Source organism: Anas platyrhynchos, chromosome 13 (genome assembly GCF_047663525.1).
Source record: "Anas platyrhynchos isolate ZD024472 breed Pekin duck chromosome 13, IASCAAS_PekinDuck_T2T, whole genome shotgun sequence".
NCBI lineage: Eukaryota > Metazoa > Chordata > Aves > Anseriformes > Anatidae > Anas > Anas platyrhynchos.
This window is the reverse complement of record NC_092599.1, coordinates 17,703,198-17,730,650: the sequence shown is the minus strand read 5'-3', so window position 1 is coordinate 17,730,650 and position 27,453 is coordinate 17,703,198. Positions and strand designations below refer to the sequence as shown.

The 27,453-nt window shown below is 34.3% G+C and overlaps 2 protein-coding genes across 3 annotated transcripts in view; one reads left to right on the top strand and one right to left on the bottom strand.

The window, feature by feature from the left end:
* The window catches only part of SYN2 (synapsin II), a 180,668-nt gene that overhangs the window by 59,448 nt on the left and 93,767 nt on the right, over nt 1–27,453 (bottom strand). The window lies entirely within an intron of this gene.
* On the top strand, nt 246–25,992 carry TIMP4 (TIMP metallopeptidase inhibitor 4). The gene is made up of 5 exons (XM_038186162.2): nt 246–601; nt 18,068–18,165; nt 22,902–23,016; nt 23,680–23,804; nt 23,959–25,992. The coding sequence occupies exons 1-5, from the start codon at nt 472–474 to the stop codon at nt 24,154–24,156; spliced, it is 666 nt and encodes a 221-aa protein (XP_038042090.1). The 5' UTR covers nt 246–471; the 3' UTR covers nt 24,157–25,992.

Here is a 27,453-nt window from a genome sequence, read left to right as displayed (position 1 = left end):
TTTTTTTTTTTTTTTTTTTTTTTTTACTTTTGGAAGGAAATTTACTAGAAAAAAAAATCTTTGTTTTGCTAAAGATCACAAAACCAGCTTCAGATACTTCTAAAAGATGTTTTTGTAAAGCTTTTTGATTACTAACAGTTATACTGACTCATAAGAGCAATGTTGCAATGCTTACTAAGGTAACCTCACTGCTGGTACAATGATTTTCACCAATGATGTGCTTTTTCCTTAAAGGAAGGCGGAGTTACAAGTTAGTGTCAGGGCCATAAATAAGAGGGTCCTATGTCAGGGAAATTAGAAGTCAGTTAACATAACCGTATACTGAGACTGAGCATTAGAGGGCTTTTCTAAACCAAGGCTGTTGAAACTGAGCAGTGAAGTAATCAGATAGTTATTAGGAAGTTTAGATATAAAATCAACAGTAAGAAAGCATTTTCTCTTGGCTGACCGATTAGCCGTGCTTAAGGCAGCATGAATCCAGTACTTAGTACCTTGTTGTTTTCAGTGCTTCTGCTGCTGACCCACAGAATTCAGGAGCTGGTGGAGGCGTGCAGCTGTGCCCCTGCTCACCCGCAGCAGCTCATCTGCGATTCTGCTTTAGGTGAGTCACAACTATTATATGCTTCTAAGTTTGATGGTAGGAAATCAAAGGAAGCTAGTCCAACTGCTGCAATTTATTTTTTTTTAATTATTCTTTTTTTTTTTTTGTACTGCTGTAGGGGAATATTTTAACCAGTTGGCTTAGTCTGCAGTTAGGATTTTAAAACAAAATGATTGCAGACATCCCTTTTAAAAATATGGCTATGGGGGAAAAAAATGTGGTAGTAACTGTTCTGGTTTTTTGTTTGTCTGTTTTTTCCAGAATATTTTGTGGTTACAAATTGTTGAAATTAATATATTATTTAGTCTTTTTCTTTCCTTCTTAGTAAAAACTTGTGTATTAGCTCCTAACTTAGAGTAAGCAGGGAATAATACTTCTAAATGTCTATTGTCCACAGTATCTATAATAGACTATTCTATCTAAATATTATTATTATAAATAAATATTATGCATATAGATGTTATGGCACTCTGGAAAAAACAAAAGAAAATATACAAAAATAAAAGCCCCTGATGACAACATCTTGAAACACTCGATCTTTGTTCTGCTATACTACAATATCTTATTTTGCTGATGTTGTTGTTGCTTTCCAAAAAGTACTTGAGGACAAAATTGATATGCCCTTTATTTTACGCAGATAAGCTGTCTACAGGACTTCTGCATAAATACGACTTTCCAGTCTTTAGGACAGTTTTATTTCACGATATTCAATCAACACTGTGGTTGTCAAATGACTTATAGAAAGAAACTAAAGATCTCAAAATTAGACTGCATGGGGATAAGAAAATGTGACATTTTGCAGTCTTTTGATTTCATTAGCTCAAGCTGAGGCTGGTTAGCTTCCATCTAGTGTGAACAGTAAATGTAGAACATGAGTTTCCAAAGTGTCACAAAATTAGCATCTCTATGGGGCAGGCAATACCTTCTGCATACTGATTAATTGCTTTTATACCCTGACAGAAAATCTTTGTAGCCATGACAAACTCTAAGCTCTATTTGTGGCCATCAGTAAAAGTGGTTTTTAATCTGGTTGTGTTAAGCAATCTTTTTCATTAAATTACCTACACCAGGCATTACAAACTTGGAGTGCAGGTGTGAAAGAAAATAGAAGTTGTACTTCCAGGAGCTTAACTATGTATGTATACATTTAACAGCATTAATCTGCTGCATTCCTAGATTTAATGAAGTAACAATTTTCAAGAAACTTATTTAGAGATTTATCTAAATAAATAATTTCACAGTACAGAGGAAATACTCATTACAAGCTATACTCTTTAGGGAAACCATTCTGGCCATTCATATTAAGGCAAATTCCCACAGAAACATTTTTAAAAGGGTAGGTATATGCTACTTTTAATATATGTTTAAATAAAACATAATGTACCTTACATTTATGTAAAATACAACTATGTTATATTTGGACTTGGTGCTCAGGCTCTGACTCACACAGACACTCCTGTTTAAGTAAATTGCACCTTTCACCTAAGGTATGTTTACATCTTGAATCCCTTTGTTCATTATTTATCATTTTTAAAATAGCATTTCTATACATTCTAATATGATAGAGAGGTACTGATATTCATTCACAGAAATATTTGTACATATACCTTTAGATATGCATATATATACATTTGCTTATATGTACATACTGCTCTAAGCCTTCATGGATGAATTAATTGCTTTATTCTGGACACAATGCCTCACATAAGCAGAGCAAAATGACTTTAAAGGAGCTGGAGAACACCAGTGGAGTGTTTGCACTGTGTAAGAGAAATCTCTGCAAACCACTTTGGCAAAGGCAGCTCCTCCATCCCTGATGCCAGGGCTGGGACTCTCCTGGGGAGCACAAGACTGGAGTCCCGCCACACAGCACAATCCCCACAGGAATTAGGGCTATGCCTCTGCAATGCTGCTTCCTTTGAAGCAAAGCAGGTCTGAAGCCACACCTGTGTCCTTCATGCTACTTGGCTCTTAAGAGGGAATGCGTAAACTGGGCCATGCTATTAAGTGTCCCATGTAGTAGATTACTTCAGACTTATATACATAATATACATATACAAATATACATACTTTTTAAGATACAAGAAGATTAAAGCTCAAACTGAAGATGTGTACCTTAATTTCAACATATTCATACTTAGAAAATATTGATAAACAAAGAGGCCAGCTCTTCAGCTGCCAAAATCCATGGTAGTTAAATGCTAATCCAGCTTTTTACTAAGACTAAATAACTGCAAATGTTGAATAGTTCATACATCTCTGTACTCACAAACACATTCAATTATACCCTTGCAGAATAAAAATCCATCACATTTTATTAAAACCAAGAAACCATGCCATGCCTCTAAGTTCCATGTTAAGTAAAACATGAGATAGTCTCAGTCTTGCTCATAGCCATTATATGTACTTCAGTTACTGCATTATTTCTCAGTTTTGCTATCTGTAAGTTTTCAAATTTCCTTTAGGATCACTTGGGATTTAGATTCAACCTCTTCCACCTCCATTTTCACTCTATAGACATTACTTCAGCCACTAGAATATGTAACACTACTCAGGAACCTTAGCATTTATGTAAGATACACAAGAAAAAAACATAAAGAAATTAAGTCTGGGACAAGCTCTTCTCACTTTCACATTTGTTATCTGATTATTACTGTGCTATGTTTTCTTTTCCTGACAGGAGGCTTTTGTGCTTTTACATTCTTCATAAATACTCAACAGCTACCACACAACCTAAGAAAGCCTGTTATTTCTGTCAAGTTTCTTACAGACCTAGAGCAAGAGAGTGTTTCTGGTCCTGGCAAGGTGGTAGCTAAAACAAAAACAACAGATGAGTGAAGAGCATTGCATGTGTGACATGGCTGTATTCCACAGGAAGAACAGTAATGATGAGGTAGTAGATATGATAAGAAATCATGACTATTATGTTGGCTCTGCCATTTATGTGACCTTGGGTTTATTAATTTTCCTGCTTAGCTTTAAAAAGGTGTGATTTTCGTACAGATTTAGGTAGCTCTCATGAATTTCTCAGTTTTAATTTTCAGTTCAAAGAGAAGTAAATCCTCATCAGTATGAAGTGCCTAGCACCATGAAGATATGCTCCTTTTAGTAGAAAATAGATACATTTCTTTTGTGTTCCTCTAAATGGTGCTTAAATCCAATTATAATGTGCAGAATGCCTTCAAACCTCAGTGAACACCTATACTTGTCAAAAGGATTTCCATCTGAAATGGAGATGGGAGCTTTATTAAACAGCAGTTCCATGTACTGCATAGTGATTGCAGGTGCTGAGTATCCTCACCAAAGAATTCAGGAGGCTTTCTCTGTATGGAAATGAAACACGATGAGGATGTCCTGTTTTAACCATTCCAATTCAGTAGTGAGGCACCCCAGTTTCAAGACGATAGAAGTGTCCTCTGAATTTTTTTAAAAAAAAAACATGGATAAAACTGAGTTTATCAGATGGCCAAGAGGACATATTTTGCTTTTGCCGCTGACCTCAGTCACTCTTGGACTCAATTCCAAACCAGTGTTCACATCAAATTATATAGCCAGCAGAGAAATGGTACACATTGAGAGGACTAACTATTTTCTAAAGTCTATCAATTCTAATTCAAGCTGTTTTTCCTTTTTTTAGGCAAAAGCAAGGTTATTTTTTGGACAATAGGACTAATATGTAAATACTTTGCACTTCTAAGATAAGTTACACTAGTACCCTATTTTAAAGTAGACATCTTTCTGATTCCAATTCTTACATTTGTTGCTTTTTCTTAAAAATTAAAACAATCTTTTTACTGTATATTGGGTATGAGATTGGAATAGAAATGACTAACAGATCTTAAGTACAAATAAATACAGAAAATAGCTTCTGAGAATTGTATAGCTTTAGAGAAGAGCGGCACATCTCAAAACACAATGGAAACTTTACAGCTGAAGCTTGGCAGTCTTTTCAGCCTGTTAAAATCTCATATGATCACCAAGATCATTTCGCATATCTTTACAATGCCTTTATATTAAATTTTAATCATGTTTAAAAATAACTATAAAATGTTTTATCTAAATATACCAGAATTAATTTTTCAGTTCCTCTGGTATAATATGAAACTCAATAATATAGAAATAGCATACTGTAATATTAAAGTGTTCATGGCTCAGTGCCCCACAATTTTGTCTCACTGCAATATAACTTTTAGCTCTGTACTGGAGTAGATTAATTTGTTAGAGTGGGAAGTAACTTTGTTTGATGGGGAGAATCAGGTTTGGAAAGGGTATTATAAATGTTGACAGTACCCCTTCCAAGTTAAGGGAAAAAAAGGTACAAAGCAAAACTGAAGTAGACTTTATATTTTATTCATACTGTATTATGTTATATGCATCCACTATATTCTTATAGAGCCTATTTGCTCTGAGTAGTGTGACCAAGCAGTGGTCACACCGTGATTAAGCAGCTGTGTAATTTTTGTGTTTATGACTAGTGTCATACAAAAAGTAATAACTGTATCATGTAACAAAAGACCATTAAAGACAGGGATGCAATAGAGTTCCATAAAAATCCCAACTGTTGAAACCATTGCTGGAGGAAAATGGGCAACATGGCCTTGCTTTAGAAGGCTGTCTGCAGACCATGGCTGGATCCTGACATCTCAGTGACAGACATGGGCTTCACACAGATTGCATCATGGAATTGCCTAAAGACTTTTAGATTTCTGTATAGCATGGAAAAAATATAGTACTTGTAATATGACTTGCATTTATATTATTTTCCTGCCAAATGGAGGCAGACTTTACTCTGTTTCATAAAGATGTCCTGCTATTAGAGTAGAAATCAGAGACAATAATGCATAGTTACATGTATATTTCTAGAGTAACTTGTCACTGACAGGAAAGGATTATGCACCTACCATTTCTCAGGGACCTCAAGCCAAAATGAAGGCTGAATTTCTATTCCAGGAACTGTGAATTCGATTACAGAAATAACATGCAGGATTTTTTTCTATTCTAGTTCTCCCTCCCTGAGAAAATGCACATAAAAACAGGAAAAGTACAGCACCTGAACATGTTTCTTGCAAGAAGTATTAGGTAAAAGAACCAAAAGCTAACTGAATATTTTGTAGTATAAATCTCAGTATTATGGTAGTTCACTGATTTAGAAGTAACTCAGAAATACTATCTCACTGCTGAATGTTATAAATGCAAGATAAGATAATTCAGCAACTGTGTTACTTTTAAATAAAAGCATGAGTTATAGGGGTAAGAATCTAACACCCATGATTTCAAAAACATGCTGCATACAGTGTGGAAAACAAAATGCAAGCTTAGGAACAAAGATTAAATAATATAAAAGAGAACAGGAAAGACTGCCAAACTCTTAATCCTATTAATCTACCAAGTTTAATCCCTAACTTTCTCATTAAAAAGTATTTCAACAATACCGTGTTTCTTCCGCATGGAGGAAGAGGTATGCTGCTATGAATGGAAATCTACAATAACATTATGTATGTTGTTCTACAGACTTTAGAGTATAAAGAAAGTGTTATTCTTCAGCTGAAATTAGGCAGATGTTGATTACTAGTCAAATGATGTGGTATTTGAGGCTTGTGAAGTAGAGAGAAATATTTCTGGTAACATGAGTAGCAGCTGTAAAAACAGTGCAGAAAAATAAAACTGACCTTGAACAACATTAGGAAATCATGCTATTTTTAATGTAATATTTAGTTAAAAGAATACCGCACATCTGTTTAAAAAAAAAATCACCTCTTCCATTTGAAAGTTTATAAAAACTAGATTTAAAAACCTCTCTCTTATAAATTTAATGTATTCTTCTAATAACAATAAGAGACTGCAAAATCTGGTTTAACAAGGCAGCCAAACTAAATTGACTCTTCCCTTCAACACAAGGAATTTTTGCATCCCAAGCCAAAAACACAGCCTCACAAAATCCTGACCTACCAGAAAGTCCTAATGTGTTTGAAAAAGATAGGCCTCCTACAGTTTGAAAACCTCACACGGAAGTGTATTTCAGATGCAGACAAACACAACTATTAATAAACCACAAAAGAACAATCAAAGTCTGCAAATCATGTATGTTAAGAAAAAAAAGGTTGATAAACAGTATAAATTTTCATCCATATGAAAGAGCAATAAAACAATCTTTCATACCTGCTTTATAGACTTCAGAATTTTGTTGGTTTGTTTTTTTTGTTTTTTTTTTTTTTTTTTTTTCCAAGTAGATGAGTCTTGGAATGTAGTAATATTTTTTTGGAATAAAAACACCATGAAAAACAACAAATTATATCTTATAAATCATAATTCATCATCTAAAGAAGAAAGTGCTGCACTGCTGCCCTTTGTAACCAAATCATTTGCACAATGGCAATATCAATTGATTAGAATAACTCATAGGGATTAACATATGAAACCTTTACAAACGCATTTGTGATGTTTTCCTTCAATAGGCAAAATGTAGGTTTCTGCAACATATTTTTCTTCTTATTGTCTATTTTTATGTTGGGCTAATAGACTTGGATTTGGCCCGATGCTTGTGTTTTAAGTTAGTCTTTCCTTTTAAAAAACTCCCTTGAGTTCTTTCAGACTGAGTGATAACACTCCAGTTTCAGAATTTGTTTTTAAAGTTACGGATAAGACTGTTATGTCACCACACTTACCTTCTCATGCAGCTGGAAACATCATCAAGACTAGGCAATGCTCTTTCAGATGTTGCTTTCCATAAAATAAAAATCTGCTATAGTTGTATTCTTCAAGATATGTGGATAGAGATCCAAAGCCTTTCTGTCCAAACAGTCCACCAAGTTCCACTTTTTTTTTTGTGATGTTCAAAATGTGTGGTTTCACTGGTTACTTTGCCATTGGTTTAGTTATTTTACAGATGGCTATGAACATTTATTCATGGAATATCAGAAAACTGAGATACAAAGCAGGAAAACACTGTCTTCACCTTCTAACTAGCATATACATATTTTGAACTACATATTATTTGGCCTTCATTCTAGGAATTGTGCAGAAAGAGTGAATATTAACAATGTAGACTTACGTTTAAGAAATCCATCCCACAAACACAGAGGGAAAGATTTTTTCAGATTCACTCAGTATTGGACCAGTTTTGCTGCTGCATCACTCTATTTATCTCTAGAGCTGAACAAATAAACCAGCTTCAGACATCTGAGCTATGTTACAGTTTGGAAATGAAAGTGCTGCTTACTACTCTGTCTTGTTGAAATCTAAACTGATAGATAGACCAAATGTTTAGCAAACAGTGTTTGTTTGTTTGTTTTCCCCAACTTCTTAAAGATCGTTCAAGAGCATCTTGCTTAGACAACAGAAAGTATAGATGTTTACTGCTAGATTTCCAATCTCAAAAGAATGAGTGATCTTAGTATCTCAGCAGATATCCTGAGGTAATTTTCTATCTCTCTAATGAAGTCTGGAAGAACTAAAGCTTGAACAATAATTCAGAAATCAAAGGTGCAGAAGAATGGTTCCAATCTCCTTTACAGAATCACAGAATTTCTAGGTTGGAAGAGACCTCAAGATCATCGAGTCCAACCTCTAACCTAACACTAACAGTCCCCACTAAACCATATCCCTAAGCTCTACATCTAAACGTCTTTTGAAGACTTCCAGGGATGGTGACTCCACCACTTCCCTGGGCAGCCTGTTCCAGTGCCTAACAACCCTTTCAGTAAAGAAATTCTTCCTAACATCTAACCTAAAACCCCCCTGGCGCAACTTAAGCCCATTCCCCCTCATCCTGTCACCAGGCACGTGGGAGAACAGGCCAACCCCCACCTCTCTACAGCCTCCTTTAAGGTACCTGTAAAGAGCAATAAGGTCGCCCGTGAGCCTCCTTTTCTCCAGGCTGAACAAGCCCAGCTCCCTCAGCTGCTCCTCGTAGGACTTGTTCTCCAGGCCCCTCACCAGCTTCATCGCCCTTCTCTGGACCCGCTCAAGCACAAGTCGTTTTGGCTTATGATTCTTGGAAGATATACCATATGGCTGTGACAATATTAGACATCATTGGATTTGTTAGATTTATTTTCCAAGTGGATATTTTTATATCTCATTGCCAAATTGGCATTATAGTCAATAATTTGGTAGCATTACTGTGGGAATCTTGAAGTCATCTTGATGTCCCATGAACACTATGTGAAACATTTTGATAAAAGGATCAGTCTTCACTCTGTACCTAGGGTCAAATTCCATTCACCCCAACCCAAGACATAGAGACGTAGAGTCTTCAGCACAGGAAGAAAAAAATATATGAATACTATGAAAATATTTTGCAAATGTGATAATAGTGGCTAGCAAATAGTGTTTGTTTGTTTGTTTGTTTTGTTTTTGTTTTTAAGGGATATTCAGAGGTATTTGTACAACTATGACAGAAGTGGTATAGCTCATTGGAAGTGCTTGACATAGAGGAAATTATGGCAAGTGTAAACCATAGAATATATATATATTAAAAAGAAATCAGAAGAACACAATGAAATAGATATATTTTACATTTAAAAGACAGAACCTCATCCACAGGATTGACAGATTCTTTAAAGAAACTCAAAAATAGCATATGAACAGAAGATGAAGAAGTTTCAGTGTTCTAGTAAATTTGTAACAACCAGAGAGATCAGAAATTTGAGTTAATTTGCAAACGTGCAAGGTGCCTTTGAATTTATTGCAAATAGACTTAAGGATTCACGTGCCTCAAAGATAAATAAAAAATGAAGTGATAAAACATGGAGTAGTTTTTGAAAATAGAGTACAGGTTGCTTTGCATATAGTACAGGCCATCTCAACTAAAAATATGTGAAATGAAGTCAGTAATAGTAGAGCCTTTCTTGGACCTATAGGAGAAATACATGAAGAAAATTATAAATGGGAACTGAATAAAAAATAATGGCATTTTTATGAGATTGTATTTGCATCATTATATTGATTATATACATGTATGTATTGATATAATCATTACTTTGATTCATTAAAAAGTAGCAGACATGATCCCTGCTCCGAGTAATGTTTGTAATACAGTCTTCCACAACTTCTTACCATATCAATGGATACATACATTCTGTTATTATAAGAGTATGTGAATGCTCAAGTGCCTCTATACAGATGCATGTACAGATGCATCTACTGAATTTAATGATTGAGAAAGCATTACTGCTTTCTTGTGGAAACTACACATGCAAATTGAATACCGAATCTAAGGAAATAAAAATCTTAAATCTCCTTAAAATTATTTATATATCCCTAAAATAATCTGCTTTAAAAATAAGAGTATCTGTAAAACTGTGTGTTAGATATTTAGTTACTTATTTTAAAATATGTTAATATCAATAACCTTTGTCTTCTTCCAAACGAAATGCCTTCTTTTGTCAGTATTAGGAATACCTGCGAGTTTAAAACAAAGTTATGATGCTCCTTATGTATTGATAATACTTAATATTTTTTTCTTTTTATATATATTTGGATAAATTACAATCTTTTCTATATAAAGATATATGAATATTTAAGGAAGTTCATTTGCCTTCTTCACTGGTGAAACTCAAAGCTTTACAATAAGAAAATGTGGCAAGTCTATTATATAACTGAACACTTCTGCGTATTTAGTTAAGAATATAACAGAGTTGCATTAAGAAAGTGGGAATGTTGTACAGATGGGAATTTGCTTTGAAGTGTGAAGTAAGACTTCTACAACATCTTGTATAAACTATCTTTTCTATCCAAGCATATATTGTATTGTTTTAAAGTGGGTTCATTCATTTTCATCTGTTGTGACAAATTCTGTGCAGATTTCCTCTTCCTTTTTGTGGTTAAGATTATTCTCCTTGCCTTCTGAGTCTCTCCTCTGTGCAAGAGAGGTTAAGCAATATCAAATGCCTAGTTTCCAATGTAAAGAATAAATGTAATTGTTTTTGTCATGTCTATGTACTCATGGAACCCAACTATTCAAAACAGTGTTCTTGGATTCCTCTGGCGGCTCTGATAGCTTTACTTGCCAGTATTATTTAAACCAAAGTTTGTAGGATTGGACCAAAATATACTGGGTATAATATCAATGGCACCTGGACACAGAGAAGGTAAAATAAAAATTGTGTCTATGCCCTGGAATTGGACTTCATGGCATTTATCTTGGACTCCTAAGATCGTTTAGCTCTAACTTGAGTTCAGGTGACTATGGTAGATGAAGCCAGTTCTACTCACAGTCTTTTAGTTAGCTTGCATTTAAATTCTTGGACAGTTAAAGATTCATGTCTGATTTAAACTGGAAGCAAATCTGACTAGTGATTGTGTATGCTGGCCAGACTACTCTGCACATAGAAATTCTACCTGGAGCAGCTCTTGAGCTATAAGAAGGAACAAATTACTGCCCCTTCTCTGATCTCGAGCTTCTTCTCCTGTTCAATCTCCTACATTTATTCTGCCGAATTAACTTACCCACCCCCAAAACAGAAGACAAGCACTGTTGAAAATCTCATTACCAGATTTGCCTGCATTCTTCTACAGAATATGAAGTATTTAAGCACTTACATACTACAAAGAGGGGAGTGATCCTGGACTGTGATGATTAAATATAAAGAAAGAGTGACAGGGTTTTATTAAAACTTTTTTTTTTTGTTCTTAATTCTATAGGTAAACACCCCAAAGAGAAACCTATGCTTTGGTTGCACATGTTTGTTGACAACTCTTGGCTTACAGAATCACAGAATCATCTAGGTTGGAAGAGACCTCCAAGCTCATCTAGTCCAACCTCTGTTGCAACACTAACCAGTCCTCCACTAAACCATATCCCTAAGCTCTACATCTAAATGTCTTTTAAAGACCTCCAGGGATGGTGATTCCACCACTTCCCTGGGCAGCCCATTCCAATGCCCTTTCCCTTTTGGTAAAAAAGTTTTTCCTAACATCCCACGTAAACCTCCCCTGGTGCAACTTTAGCCCATTCCCCCTCATCCTGTCACCAGGTATGTGGTTGAATAGACCAGATTAGCTCTTGCTCTAATATAATCTGTGGCACTACCACCACTGTACTGCAGCCTCTAGTTATCATCAGGATTATGTCATTGATCAGTTAATGCATCAGTTCTGGAAGTTTCCCCTATGATACCACACAATAAACAAAGGCATATAAAACAAAGAAAGCCTTTTACAGTTAAGAATATACACTCCTAATTTAAATTAAAAGCAACAGGCATATCTTTATCAGATACTGTAAATTTGTATTAGCACCTATAAGAATTACTACCAGGTAAACTGAGGATTTATCATGAATTTCTATTTTGATACACCCAAACAGGCAAATAACCCCATTTCGCGATGGTGGTTACAAAAAGAGTTTTACTAATGTTTCATGAAAAACCCTTATCCTTCCATCATCTGTAATGAGGAATGGAAACCTCAGAAAGGAGGAAAAAGTGTACTCCTAGGTAATACAAACATACAACAGAAAAAGCCATTTTGCATAGCAAACCTATATGACCTCATTTCAGTTGTTTCCTGGTTTACTCTGCAATTATTTTAGATCTCTGGACCTGGAAACTTAACATTTACAGTTTCAAACAAATTATGTGGACTCTGTATTCCTGACTGTTTGATGAATGTTTTCAGTATGTGTATAAATCTATCTGGTACAGACACTGTAATATTCCAACCATATTTTTAGCAAGTTGTATTTTAAACTACTACACCTCAAAGAGGTAAAAAGTTTAAGTTCTGGGTATAGATACAATAGAATAGGCTAGTTGAGTTGGAAAGGACCTTCAAAGATTATCTAGTTCAACTGCAAAGTTTTAACTAATATTGTAGTAGAAGGGTGAGCAGAAACAGATGCATTATTTTATATGCGAACGTTCTCATTTGGGTGAAAGGACATTTTAAAATATAAGGGTTCATTTGAATGTAAGGCCTTTCAAATTTATGTACTCCACATATATTGTGTGTCTATAGTTATGTTTATAGCAAATGCAAACTGCTATGTAATTTCAGGAAAAAACAAAACAAAACAACAAAACCACAACAAAACCTTCTGTTTTCTCTTTCTGCACTTTCAAATGCTTTCTTCTGTCTGTTCCCATATGTATCTGGGATGCCATCCTCAACCCATCCACAGAACAATACACTCATTGAGATACCTCTCCCTGTGACGCTTTTTCCTTGTCCCTGCAAGGCAACAAATATAACAGCCTTACAAGAATACATGAGCAATAGAATCTGGCAACAGCTTGACTGAAGTGTCAGACGTTAAAGAGACAGGTAGAAATAATTGCTCAAAAGACTGTTTCTAAAATTTGCAAGTAGACTTGCAAGAACATGAATGGAGATAAATCCAGGGGCAAACCAGGAATATATATGGCTGTGATAGACCCAGCAATATGGTTTCCTCTGCATGCAGAATCACACTTTGTTGATGACCTCAGAATCCATTACAAGCCAAAAGGACAGGATTTAGCTCTTCTTTATACAAAAATCAGTTGAGGCATCCCAGCCTAGAAAATTTTGTCCTTCTACTCATTAACTTACCTAATCGCTGAAGGATTAGATTGCGTTAACTGGAGTTTTGAATAGAAGAATTGTGGGCATTTAATCAGTTTATTACTGATAGCATGAAAATTCCAGCGCAGTTAATATTTACAGAATCACAGAATCACAGAATTTCTAGGTTGGAAGAGACCTCAAGATCGAGTCCACTCTTTAAATTCTAAGAAACAAATAAAACGTTCAGCACTAGTTAGAACAGTCTTTACTATCTCAGGCATAAGAGCATTCTTAGTGTTGCAGTCTTAGCTTACCAGCACTTCTAATCAATAAAATAATTTAGTTTGGGAGGGACCTGTAGGTTGTCTAGTCCATTCTGTTCAAAGCAGGTTCAATTGAATCAAACTGCTTGTGGCCTTGTCCAGTTGAATTTGGAGTACCTCTAAGGATGGTGAGTCTACAGTCTCGCAGGGCAACATGTTCCGGTGATGGATTACCTTCTGCTACATTACGCCTTAAGACCCTCAACCTCTAAAATACCTTACATTTGCAATCCTGCAGTCTGACTTCCATCTGCACTTTCATCTCAGCTGCTGTGGCATTTTCCCATTCTCATTCTGTCATTCTTGGCTAATGCTATAATTCTTTAGGCCTTCCACTTACAAACCCTGTTACTCTTGGTTTGACAGCTTCTTATGGAAGGCACTGTCATGAGCAAAAGACTCACACTTTTTTCTTACCCTTTATATTGTACAATTTAGCTTAGAACATAACAGTGAATAACAAAGTAAGTAACAGTCATTCACAGAAGTATTATACAATAATATGCATGCACAAAGCTTAAACTAGTTGGTGTGTAACACCTGCCCCGATCAATGCAGCGTTCAGTTAGTGCTATTATTATATCAGTATCATTAATAGTATCAAGCAGGAAGGAGTATAATCAGGTCCTGATGAAAACCATATGTTTACTAAGGGAAAAATATTACAGGAGGGACCTCTGTGCCTGGAGAGGACATTCATATCAGAAACATTTGTCTTACTTCCCCTTCTTGGCTGACCACAGGGGACCGTTACTTTTCTTCTCTCTCACTTTTCTTTCTTTCCACCCCTCTACACCCATTTCTCTCCTTTTGTTTACCTTCAAAATTAACTTTTGCTGTAGGCGACAATACAGGCCATCAGCAATGAGTATTTGTGTATGTCAGCTTAACTCAACAACCCTTTCTGCAACTCATTTTTTACCCTACTACCAAGTCACATTTTTTCTAGTTGCAACTTGTGTCAGTTGTTTCTTGTCCTATCACATCTGAGAAGGGTACAGCTACATATTCTCTCATTAAGTGACTCTTCTTATCATTAAAGAAAGTATGTTCACTGCTATTTCAATTGGTTTTATAAACATGTTTTTTATCAGAAGTACTTCACAGACTTCTAGAAATCATATCTCAGAAATAAAAATACTGAACCCAATCTAAATAAAACAACTCAATATGTGTCTCTATTTCTCATGTTACTATGATCTTAACACAACTTTGTTCAGGAATTTCATCTTGAGTGTTTTTAGAGTCCAATCAGCTGACAAAAGAGATTTTCAAAGCTTCAGGCATCTGCTTCCCTATCTGTCCATCTTTATGCAGTTCAAAATTACTTAATTCAGGAAAGAAGGATTAAAAATATTCTTAACGGATATCTAATAACAAATGCACAATAACCAAGTTGGTTTATATCTAATTATAAATGTGCAATAACCAAGCTGATTTACTATATAGAACATTGTCCTTCTTATACTGCAACATTCTATGACACTACTAATAAAAGCAGTGATTGCTCAGAGGGGCAGCAACTTGACCCTATGGACACAGCATATTAGTGGGAGCCAATAACTGCTGCAACTGTATGATTTTTATTCTAAGGCTCTAATTGACCCCCCTATGTAGCTTTGATCACATTAACTTTTATTTCAGATACCTGATACCACTTTCGGCTGCAAAGTAGGCATAAAGGTTTGTATTTTTTAAAAGTACCATGAGTTACAAAACATGACTGCAGAAATGCTACATCCTACTACTGAAATATAAGAGCGAATGTCTTTTGAAATATGTCATAGATTTTAAATGCGGAACAAATTTGAGGCAGACTGAATTATTGACATTAGAATATAAAAGCTATGCATATGTATTTTATATATGCAAATTCCTCACAAAGAATGAATAACTGTCTGATAGATAAATGGCATTATTACCCTAAACAACCAGAGGCTCTTCTCAGCCAAATAGAGAAGCAAATCCAACAATAATATTGTTGATATCACTTCTTGAAAGAAAGTGCAGACTAGGAGAAATCCTAAGTTATAACCACCCTCTGAACCACAAGTGAGGAGGAGATGGCTAGGCCCAAGAATGCTAAATCAGGAAATGCTTGTGGTTAAAAACAGAAGCAACCACATGAATCAGAGGCTTTAGGAGACAGCTAGACGAATGACTGAAAAAAAAAAAATTCAAAGTACAGTAAAAAAAAGTAAAAAAATAAGAAGACTTGAAAGGCACATAAAGATATATGTACATTTGAATCTGATTTCAGGAGAACAGGAAAAGTAAAACCCCAATAACTAAAGATTTAGACATCTTTTAACAATAAAACTTTCTTGTCATTAAAAATAAATAAATCTTAGTTTGGTATTCCTCCACCATCTGGAAGCTTTCTCTTAAACAAACAAGTAAGTGAAACACACACAATATAAAAATAGTTTTCATTTTTTTCTACACGCCCACAAAAAGATCTCGTAATGACAAAACCCAAAATATTATCCTTTCTGCCTTATGTAATTCCATGGAGACTCTTTGAGCTATTATAGATTATCTGTAATGTTCCTGTCAGACCATAATGAACAGAATTTAATAAAAATATGAAAACTAGCAATATTTCAATATTAAATACAATAGGAAAAGTAGTTTTAATTATTCTACATAGGTTTGCATCGAGTACACAGGAAAGTATTTCCTGCATATAAAACACATTGTGGTACAAAGAAAATTATGGAGCTAGCTCCTAACTGTTGTCTCGCCCCATCTACATTGAATCAACTCTTTTGTGAGAATACTTTTCCTTAGGAAGAAATGCTGCAAAGGAAAACAAAACATGATTCTAGTTTGACCTTTCCAGTAGTATAGTACAAACAATCCACAACACTTTTTATCTGGAATTAGATCAAAGCACCTAAGAAGTACTGTTAATTTGTGGGAACATTACACATCTGCAGATGATTAAAGAGATGCTGCTACTTAGCATTTGAAAAGAGGAATTTGCTTCTTCATACTTAAAAGAACTCTTTCCTTTCAATCCAACACATAAGTCTAAAATGCTTTAAAAGAGTTTGAATGGCTTGGGAGAAGGGAGCACTGTGCCAAAAGATGGAGGACTCAAGCTTTGAAGCTGCAGATACCTGCATCATGTTGATTATGACATCTAGGTTGCTCTGCTAATAAGTGAGGAAATGAGAATTGCCCGTTCTTATATGAGACTAACCTAAGAAAAATTACAGTTTGAGTTTCTTATTGTTTTTATTTGATGGTTGGAGGTTAATGTATTGCATACATATTTTGGGGGGAGGGGAGGAAGAAGAAGGATTTTTATGCCAAAAAAAAAATAATAATAAAGCTGCTTCAGCTTGAAGGTAACAAAAAGTACGAGGATTTCAGTATAAGAATAGTCAAATCCTGGAACAGGGGCTCAGGGAGGCAGTGAACTGCTTCCATGCTGAGAAATAATTTCTAGTCGCTGTCATATCTGCAAAAAGTAGCATACCTATGACAGAGAGAATGAATTCAACTGTTCCCTTCAAAAATGCGGATGTTCTTGGACAGATCTATCTTTGCACAATTATGAATTGGATTTACAGTTGAAGTGAGGTTGGACTGTTGATTACTAAGGCCCTTGCCGTTATCCCTCCATGGAGATACAGATTGTTCTGACAAGTAGGATGTCTGCAGAGAAGCTGCAATAGCAGCCATCCAGAACCAAGCAAAAATTGGACTCCATACTGTTTCTGGGAGATGTAGAAGTACATTGAGAAATTCTGGCCTCAATGTAACATGCTATATTCTTAGAATGCCGTTATTCTCTGTGACAAATACTGCTGGTATATTTTAAACAATATACATGAAAGATGCCTAAAACAAACACAGACAGGAGAAAAAATCATTTCCTCCATCACAAAATTTCTTACTTTCTTGCTTAGAGGATAGGAAATAAATGGAATGTGTCAAGAGAGGGAGTAATTCATTTATACAGGTTAACACAACTAAGGACACTAATAAAATGCCAAAATATATGGTCTTAGGAAAGTGAGTGAAAGTATGCTTGTCTTCTTAATTTTGTGAGTAAAATTGATGCATTAATCTTGCCTAGCCTGGTCTTTCTGAGTGTCAATTTCAAGTCTATTTAACTGATAAACTATCACGTCTTCAATGGGAGTTTCCTTTTCTCTTGCTGCCTGATCATAGTGTTTTATCAAAAGTTATGGTATTCAGGTCTTTCAAAGATTTTGAAGGACTACTTTATTAAAACTCAGTGGTAACTTATTTCAAATGTCCATAATCATAGCAGCCATAACCATAATTAGCATGAACCTCAACAGTTAGCCTTGCTCTAATTTAGTTATGGATATTTTAACTCAAGGGTAGCACTAAGGATTTTGAAAATTTGGATGTAAATGTCAGGAAATACGGAAGCAATAGAACATACCTCTGTCAAAAATAAGTACTTGTATCATAGGTAGCCCATTTGTTATTTTCAGCTCTTAACACACTCTAATGACAAGCCTTAAAATCTAGTTCTACCTAAAGTGAAAAAAAAAAAAAAAAAAAAAATCTAAAATCTATCAAAATATATATTTTTAAAGATAAATGTAATTTTAGCTATTGCTTGTAAAATCAGGTGTATGCTTATTTATATATATATTTTTTTCCTTTATTACAGTGATTCGAGCAAAAATCTCCAGTGAAAAGGTGGTTCCTGCCAGTGATGATCCTCTTGATACCCACAAAATGATCCGGTATGAAATCAAACAAATAAAGGTACATGGAATCACTCAGCTAATTTGAAGTTCAACAATAACCTCTGCATATAAATACAATTAAACCCCAAATGGTTTAAGCTGCAAAAGGATCCAGCTGCCTCCAAAGTTAGAGTTAGGTGAACAACACAGAATTAGAGAAGAAGTATTAAAAAAAAAAAAAAAAGAAAAGAAAAAAAAGAAAAAGGGAAAAAAAGGAAAACTCATGAAGGTCAAAACAGCTACTTGCTAAATAAGTGTATTTTTATAATACTTTTGTTATTCACAATTGCCTTATTAAGATTGTATGAAAACAATTAAGTCTATGGAAAGGTATTCACTATATTTACTTATTTTTTGTTTCTGGTGAGAACGTGATCACATATGTAGCATTACAGTGTTGCAACTCTGATTGGATGATACAAACTTTTTGAACAGAGGAAAGCATTTCTAGCTCAAATAGCAAGGATCATTCACAAGTGGACAGGAATATTTGCAGAAACAGGAGTCCTTCCCTGATATTCATACAAACAAAAATCCAATTGTATGAATATAAGCTAGGAAAGCAAACAAAAAGTGGGAGTACACAAAATAATAAAGTGATTCAGAATTTCACAAGATTTTTCCATTATTTGTTAAGTTCCAACAAAAAGACACATTCATTAATGTTCTTTAAGAAGATACTTCTTGGTACCATTGAAGTTACCATCAGTCTTTCAATTATGTTAAAAGGTCATGACCTACCTGTTTCTGGAATACATAAAGAGTATCTCTCAATTAAAATGATGTATTATGATGGTGTGTTTTTTGTTGTTGTTGTTGTTGTTTGTTTGTTTGTTTTGTTTTGTTTTTCTCTTTCTTTCTTCTGTTTCCAGTTTTCCAGGTAGTTTCATCTCTAATTTTTCATGGAATATTTTGTATGACCCTTCCAACCTTAACCTTTCTGTGATTTACTTGGAACACTTCAGCAGATCACTGTGAATTGATATGTGCTTTCAAAAATAATAAGTAAAAAAATCCAATTCCTCAACTTGTACTAGTATATCAGTTCAAGTAAACTAGAATATCTCAAAATATTCACAAGCATAGTATCATACATGATGTCTGTTAAGGTTTTATAGCAATTTCAACAAGCTAATTAAAGATAATTTAGCCTTGTTAAAATAAAAGCAAAAAACTCTACCATCTGCGATATTGTCGTCTTCAGCTATTAAGAATATTTCCAAATGTTTCTTCATAGAAATAATTGTATAAATACCAGTTCTCTTTCCCCCACTAGAACTTTAATTTTATGTTGCTACCCTGCAACTCTTAAGTGAGTAAATTAATAGAAACACAAATCTTATACTTCAGCACAGAAAAAAAACGACAAACAAACAAACAAACAAAAAAAAAAAAAAAAACACAGAAGAATGAGAAGTCTAGTTTGTGTGATTATTATTTCCAGCCTGTAAACCAATTCTTCAATAATAGCACACTGAAATTTCTTCAATCCATTCACATACTGTTGGAGCTGCTTTGGAATTTCTCCCAAAATTTCATAAGTGAAGACCTGGTCATCAGTAAACTCACGCATCAGTAAGAGATCTTGATTTAACTCCACTGTGCTTCAGAAGGCAAGTCAGCTAGGACTGGACATATCAGGGAGGTTTATTATCTAATAAAAGATGTTTATCACACAACCGTAGACTAAAGACAAGGGGGGTCACAATGGTCCCACCCTTCAAATTCCTACTTCTGTCTAGGACAGCTAAGAAGAAGGAGGAGCTGAGGCTTCCACCCTGGCACACTCAGGCTGCTCAGCTGAGTTGGGATCCAGCTCCTTGCTCACTGTCTAACAAGCACAATAAAAGGATTTGGTTTTGAAATCTCTGCAATACAAAGTGGTTGAGCCAACAGGAGATTCTGTACACTTCAATTCTTTGGTGGTATGGCTAGAAAACTCAACATGTCACTTAAAAATATAAATGTAGAGGCAACTTTATCTGTACTTCATGTATCTTACAAGAACTGACAAAAAGTTACATAATCAGTTATGTTCTGAGCATATAACTCAGTTGGCATACCAGTGAAAATTAAACAGGACCGGGTATACTGAAAAATTATCAAGAAATATTCACTTTTAAATAAACAAGTTTATCAGAAAAGCGTTATGGATAACACTGTAAAGTTTGCATTGAGCTACAAAAAGTAAAAAGAGTGAGGAATTTATAGAAGTTCATGCTTGTAAACATTTGGTAGGTGGAAAGGAATCAACTAAAATAATGTAGATGTACACCATGGGCCACATTTGGCTACTTCAGTGGAGTGGGACAATTCAGAGACTGACGTAAGATTTTTTCTGAGAATCTGATTCAAGCTTAATTTGCAAGTGTTAATAACATCACAAGGATAGCTTGTCAGCTGTCTTCAAAGTCTGACCTACATGGATCAGTGACACTGTGTATCGTTGCAGTTTCCTGAATAACTTAAAACTTTTCTGATCACAGCAATAACCTTATCACACTATTTCTTATCTTTTCTCTCAGATGATAACATTTTAAACAATCTAAACAGCATATGTCAAATATTAATATATATATATATTTATTATAGAGTTCCTTTTCTTGATTGCTTACAGAATAATTTCTCATATTTGCCTGTAAATTCTCCTGACTCCTCCCTGTATTTTGCTTCAATAAATCCTACCAGAACATCAGAAGTAAATGGAGCATACCGCAGTGTAGAATTGAGTCAAGACATCCTATTCTAACCCTTTACAGAAGACTCCACACTTCTAGGAGTTGAGAGAATACGACAGAGAAGATCAAATACGATTTACCAAATTAAAAAGAAGGTTAAAAATTTAAGAAATGGTCTAACCTATATCTATCTCAAAACCAGAGACTGATCAGAGCTGGAATTTCACAAAACAATACAAACAAAAACCCCAAAAACCCCCAACCTGATGAGGCCTGCAGGGAGCTCCTCATTTATTATATATTTTTATTAAACACCAAACTGCAGCTCCAATGAAACTCAAAATGCACATTTCAATATTGACCAGACCTACAGTATTAGTTGTTATGGACACATATATAAATATATACATATATATTACTGTTGAATCAATTTGTGTTGTCCACATAATGCCACTTAAGTTAATTTCTATTAGGTGGTGAGTTATTCAAATAAAAATTGTGCTCTACTACACAGTATAGCACAATCAAAAGATTCTGAACGTGAAGAGAACTCAATTTAGAGGATGCTTGCATAGTTTATGCAGTTACTTTGTACTAGACACAGCTGTCTAGCACACATACCCTGAATAACGTGGGTGCAAGTGTAGCAGAAGCTAGGGATTCCATTTCCAAAGATGGCAGGTATAAAAATGGCTTTCAATGGGAATGAGGAAGGTCTGCCTGAAGCTTGTGCTAGCAATGAGACTGATACTGTGCAACATACCTGTCCTGCTCTTGCTTCCTCATCTGGCCAGCTTTTTGAGATCTTTTACATTTGGCTGACATATCAGACTACATTTATCTAATGAAATTAAATACATTGTCCATCAACATTATATACATTTTCTAATATTTTCACTGCTGTACAGTCTACTGTTGTGTTTTTGTTTGTTTGTTTGCTTTGGAGGACGTTTACTTCTACTAAGTATTTCAAGTTATCATCTAATAATTTTGGATGGGAAGACCAATAACAACACCTTTGACTTTTATTTATATATTTTTTTTAGTTTTGTAAATTAAGGCTTCAAAAAAAAACCTAACATGTTACTATGTATTTTGAAGTGCCCTGTAATATTTAAATCTCCCAAGAGAACTTGGGTAATGTGAACATATTTTCCAGAGACGCCAGCTGCTATTGGGAGAGTTTGCCCTTGGGAGCTGTGAAGCTTGCAATCGTCCACAGCTGTCAACACACAGCATGATGTAACCAAACAGGGCCCCTGGAGTGCTGGGGTTTCAGTTATGTCATATTTGGTGATGACAAGCATTCTGAATTTGATTAGCATCTAACAGTTCCCTCTCTGATTTGGATATAACTAAATTTGTTATTAATCTTCTAATGGTTACTTTAAGCACTATTTTCAAAGTTGGAAATGCTAGTAAAGGAGCAGATAATCTGAGCACTGCATGGGCTTTGATTCTGAGCTTATTCACTTTGGTGCTGAAGGCCATAAATCCTAAATAGATCCCAGTTTTCAACAGTTACTTGAGAAGGTTGCATTGGGAAAATTATCAATTAGATATGGAAAAACGGCATGTTTTAATGACAGAATATAAGAATAATGCTCTGTTCCTTAACATGTTTCATGTTCTTGAAGTTATATACCATTACACTGATCAAGATAAGATTTCCCATGTAAACATGTCAAGAAAATTTTTTGCATCTTCAAAGATTCAACACTGCAGAACTTTGTTTAAAATGAATGGTGTGGGTTATTTCTTAAAGATGTAGATGTGTGTAGACAAAGATGTCTGTAGAATATAATTTGAAGAGAAAGCTTTAAAGATCCATTAAAAATACTGAAAAAGCAGATTTCAAAACTATAACTAAATTTGAAAAGGACCTAATTTCCTTCTGAAAACAATGGACATTTCATATGATGTAGAGATGGGGTCTAATTGTCGGTATTTTCTCATCAAAGTTCAGACTTCAAGAGTCATTTTTCAAGAGGTGCACCATATATTTCCACTTGTTGCTTGCAACTGTTTTTTCATATTTGTTTTCCATTACTGACTTTTACTTTCTGATAATTTTCAGATGTTTAAAGGATTTGAAAAGCTCAAGGATGTCCAGTACGTCTATACTCCTTTTGATTCATCACTCTGTGGAGTGAAACTAGAAGCTAACAACAAAAAACAATATCTTTTGACAGGTAAGAGTCAAAAAAAACAATGTACCTATAAGAACAAAAGTAACTGCTCAATGTACAATTTGATTGACTTTGCAAAAATATGCTCTTGTAAAAATATATTTATGTACTGTCTAAATAATACAAACAGAATGAAATGTACAAATTGTGTAAAGCCACAATTATATTGTAATATTGCATGCTTTCCATCCTTCACTGGAAGATCTTAAAACAGTTTCAGAGGAAGTCAAAGTCAGTAACTATATAGTTAGTAAATAAAAACTATGCCATTATTGTTCTTTTTAAACCAAACCTACTGATTTTCCTATGAATACAAACATGTTTAACAACACAACACATACCTATGCATACGCAGATTTGGTGGTGTAAGTAACTACAGATTTTTCTATGGAGTCCTGTAACCTGGTTTAACATACTACCCAAATTTGCATCCATCCCTTCCTGGCAGTTTATCAGCATCTCGTGAGAAATATCCTTGCTAAATCTTTAGCATTTATTCATCAGAATAGTTCTAACAGTTTTAATAACATCCATGGAAAAAAGTCTACGACTACTTTGGTGCAATTAGTTAAAAACTTTGGACATCTTTTCAATTTATTTCAGCATTCAGAAAACTGTTTTCTTTGCTTATTTTTCTTATTTTTTCTTATTTTTTTCATGCTGTAGGCCAAATTTTAAAAGATGGTAAAGTCTTCATCCATTTGTGCAACTACATTGAACCATGGGATGATTTATCCTTGTCTCAAAAGAAGAGTCTTAATCAGAGATATCAAATGGGCTGTGGCTGTAAAGTAAGTATAGCACAAAATACTCTTTAATAGTGGAGCTCACCTTACAGCCCATATCATTTTTCACTGTTGGGAACTGTACTCTTATATACCATATAATTTATATTTTCTTGAGAAACCACAAATATACTGAATTAATGTACTATTTCACATTTAGATTACTACCTGCTACATGGTGCCCTGCTCGATCACTGCACCAAATGAGTGCCTCTGGACAGACTGGCTGATAGAAAGAAAGCTATATGGGCACCAAGCCAAGCATTATGCCTGTATCAAAAGAAGTGATGGCACTTGCAGCTGGTACCGAGGTGGCCCTCCTCCAGAGAAAGAGTTTATTGATATCAGCGAACCTTAATGTGATGACTTCCTGAAAAGCCTTGGAGTTTAATTCCATCAAACATTGCACGCTCACAGCTTTGAACTGCTATCACCTAATGTATCTGTTGCTTAGAAACAAAAACAAATTGTTCTGTACAGCTAAAGTATGAGTCTGGAATTGGCACTCAGGCAAGAAGAGGAACAAATCTCCTGGAGGTAGCTACTCTGTAAAGTTAAGCTTATACAGAGATGCTGAAGCTGAGAATGCTTCTCTGTGTTCTCTAAGGCATAACAACTTTTTTTTTTTTTTTTTAACCAATATGAATGTACAAGAACATAAGAATGGTCAGAATTTCATTCCCTATTTTTGTCAATCTACAAATTAAAAGAGCTCCATGTTTTATTCCAAACCTTTCTGATGAACTAAGGAATGTTTTATTATTTTTTTCTGTATGAAAGTCTTCTGATACAAAAGAATTATTGTACAGTGTATATGCAAAGTATTATAACAATTTGCTATAAAAGATTCAAAAATTTGTGTTTTTTTTTCTCCTTACCTGTCAAAACAAGTTAAACACTTCAGTGGTTAAACCAATCTGTGCTCCATATTTTGTATGTTACTTATGTCACAGGTTTCTTTATTCACAGAGTCATAACTTTCATAGATAATTAAGTTAAAACACAGCCTTGATAATCAAAATCCCCTTATCCAATTCAATATTCCTGTGAACTAGCTATACCTTGCAGACTATAAAGGCAGATGTTCTAATGCTTCAGCATTTTATAGAACCAACATAAATAATGACAAGAGAAAACTGTTTATATTTACAGAAATTTACATGTCCATCATCACTGCAGCTGTAGTACTTGATATCACCTCTCTAAATGTGTGACTAGGTCATTTTACTTCAGGACTGTTAAAGCCTTGGCTTTAGAAGCTCATGTAAAAATATATGCAGTAGATATTTAATAACTTACAGTGCAAGTGATTCCTGAAAAGCTCTCAAATACTTGTTCATATTTAATAATACATTAAATTTGCCTTAATGTCTTTTCATTCATGAATGCCCATTGACATCTGTCATGACAAATTTTTAAACTCTGACTCATCCTAGAGAAGTGTTACAACTTACCCTAATGAAGTGTTGCAACATAGTTTATCTTTTAGCTTCTCAGAGTCTAAACTTTTACAATTTGATTACCGTAGTTAATAGCTAATCTCACACATATTTAAGTTTACAAAAGTAACTCAATTCACAGTGGTAAAACTGAAGAAATTATTTTGGTAAATGCCAAAGTTTAGGTAGTTGACAAACTGCTTGTGTTCTAGAAACTGGATGAGAACCATCACACAGGTTATGGATCTGTAACAGCTACAACCTATATTTTACTCTGTTTAACTTTCCCTATTGGATTTCTTTAACTTCATTCCAATTTTACCTAAAGATTACTCTCATTTGTTCCTCATATAGGAATTTAGAACAATGGGCAGAGAAAAATATTTAGACAGTTCTGTTCTCATGTGGATAGATCAGGTCCATTTGAAAGTTTAACACAAATACTGTGACATTTCCAGCCTATGGATTCATGAAGAGTTAGAGCTGTTATTGCCTGATGGCTCGAGGGTCCAGTTTTACACATAGTGCCTTTAGTCTATTTGTCATTGAGAACTTTAAAAATCATCAAGACTTAAAATTGTGAAGAACATATGCATTTCTTTAAGTGAATGGGCATTTCTAATTCTATTCAATTCAATGAAGGTGTATTTTGAGCTTAAAATTCAGCGTGTCCTACATAATTGTCTTACTAAGATATGTCATTGGATATAAAATGTATACTTGCAAAAGACTGTATAAATGATTTTTGTGACATACTCTGTTCTAGTGTTTCTGTTATTTTGACAATTGCATTAATCCATATTTAAATGACAGACAATGGCAACTTTGAGAAGACAATTGTGAGAATGAATATTATTTACTTTTCTTGTGGCTAAATTAATACTTACAGAAAAGCAACAAAGTAAAAATCTATTTTGCTGGAGATTGTAAATGGTACTTACATAAGGGCTTTTATATTTTGTTTGACTGTAAAACTAAATAAATAGAAAAAAATGTTGAAACCCTATCATGTTTCAGTTCACCCTACTGAAAAGATATTATCTAGCATTAACATAGAAGGAGTTAAACCTGAAGTACCATGCTGCATACATTCTGGAAAGCTGGAGAGTACTGATTGACACCACATTTTCCTGGACAAGAACAGGATTTCAAACTAGTCTTTATGACCTTTATAACCTCTTATGATTTTTTTTTATTATTATTATTATTTTTTTTATCTTGCTTTGGCTTTCCAGGGAAACAGAATGCAGCATACTGTAATTATTACAAATCAACAAAGATATCTTTGTTATCTATCCCCTTATCTATTTACCAATAAGTAAAATATTATCAAAGTCCACTTTGATGGAAGCGCAAATGTTGCAACGCCAGCAGGAATGCACAGCATTATTCCTTTGAGGAAGAGTTGCCTATTTCCCTTAATAGTCAATGATTCACTTTTTATTTTACTGTAAAACAGTTTGGGTGTTTTAATTTACAATCCTAAATTAAGACATCATATATTTGTGCTGCCAAATATAAAGTCAAATTAGTTTTCTGCTTTGCTGGAGAGAAATAAAAAATTACCAAAGGCCAATTTTGGCCATCAACATAAAATATATATACACATACAATTACTTGTTCCTGTATGAAATATGTAGGCGACTTTTCTTCCAAAAAGGAATTCATATTGCAAAGACAATATTGGCAGTGCTAATTACTAGTCCTAAGGGCTGTGCATTTATATTACCAGCTTATAAATATATTTAAAAACCAGACAATTTCCTCATGTGAAACCAAAACAATTCCTAGATGAGCCTGCAAGAGCCTAATAACCATACAAGGTCTGAATTAAGCACATGGCTAATTAATATTCATTACATGTACAGTGTAGCATGTGTTTCCAATTCCATTTTGATGTAATGGTGCAGTTTGAATAGCACTCTGCAGTAAACAGATATTTTCTGTTTTTCAACTAAACATAGATGTTTCTGTTTCAGTTTTATAGTGAATAGACCTTAAACATAACTAAACCAAATCTCATTGCCTTCTTTATATACATTGTAAAAATAAATGTTTTCTTAATTATTTATGAACAAACTGTAATATGAATTATATGCTATAATTAGTTTTTTTAACATTTTATATTTGACCTGCCATAAAGTATCCAATATGAGGTGTTTCAGAATTATTGGCTGTCCAGTTTGACTTCTGTCTGAACACAAATCTGGCCAAAC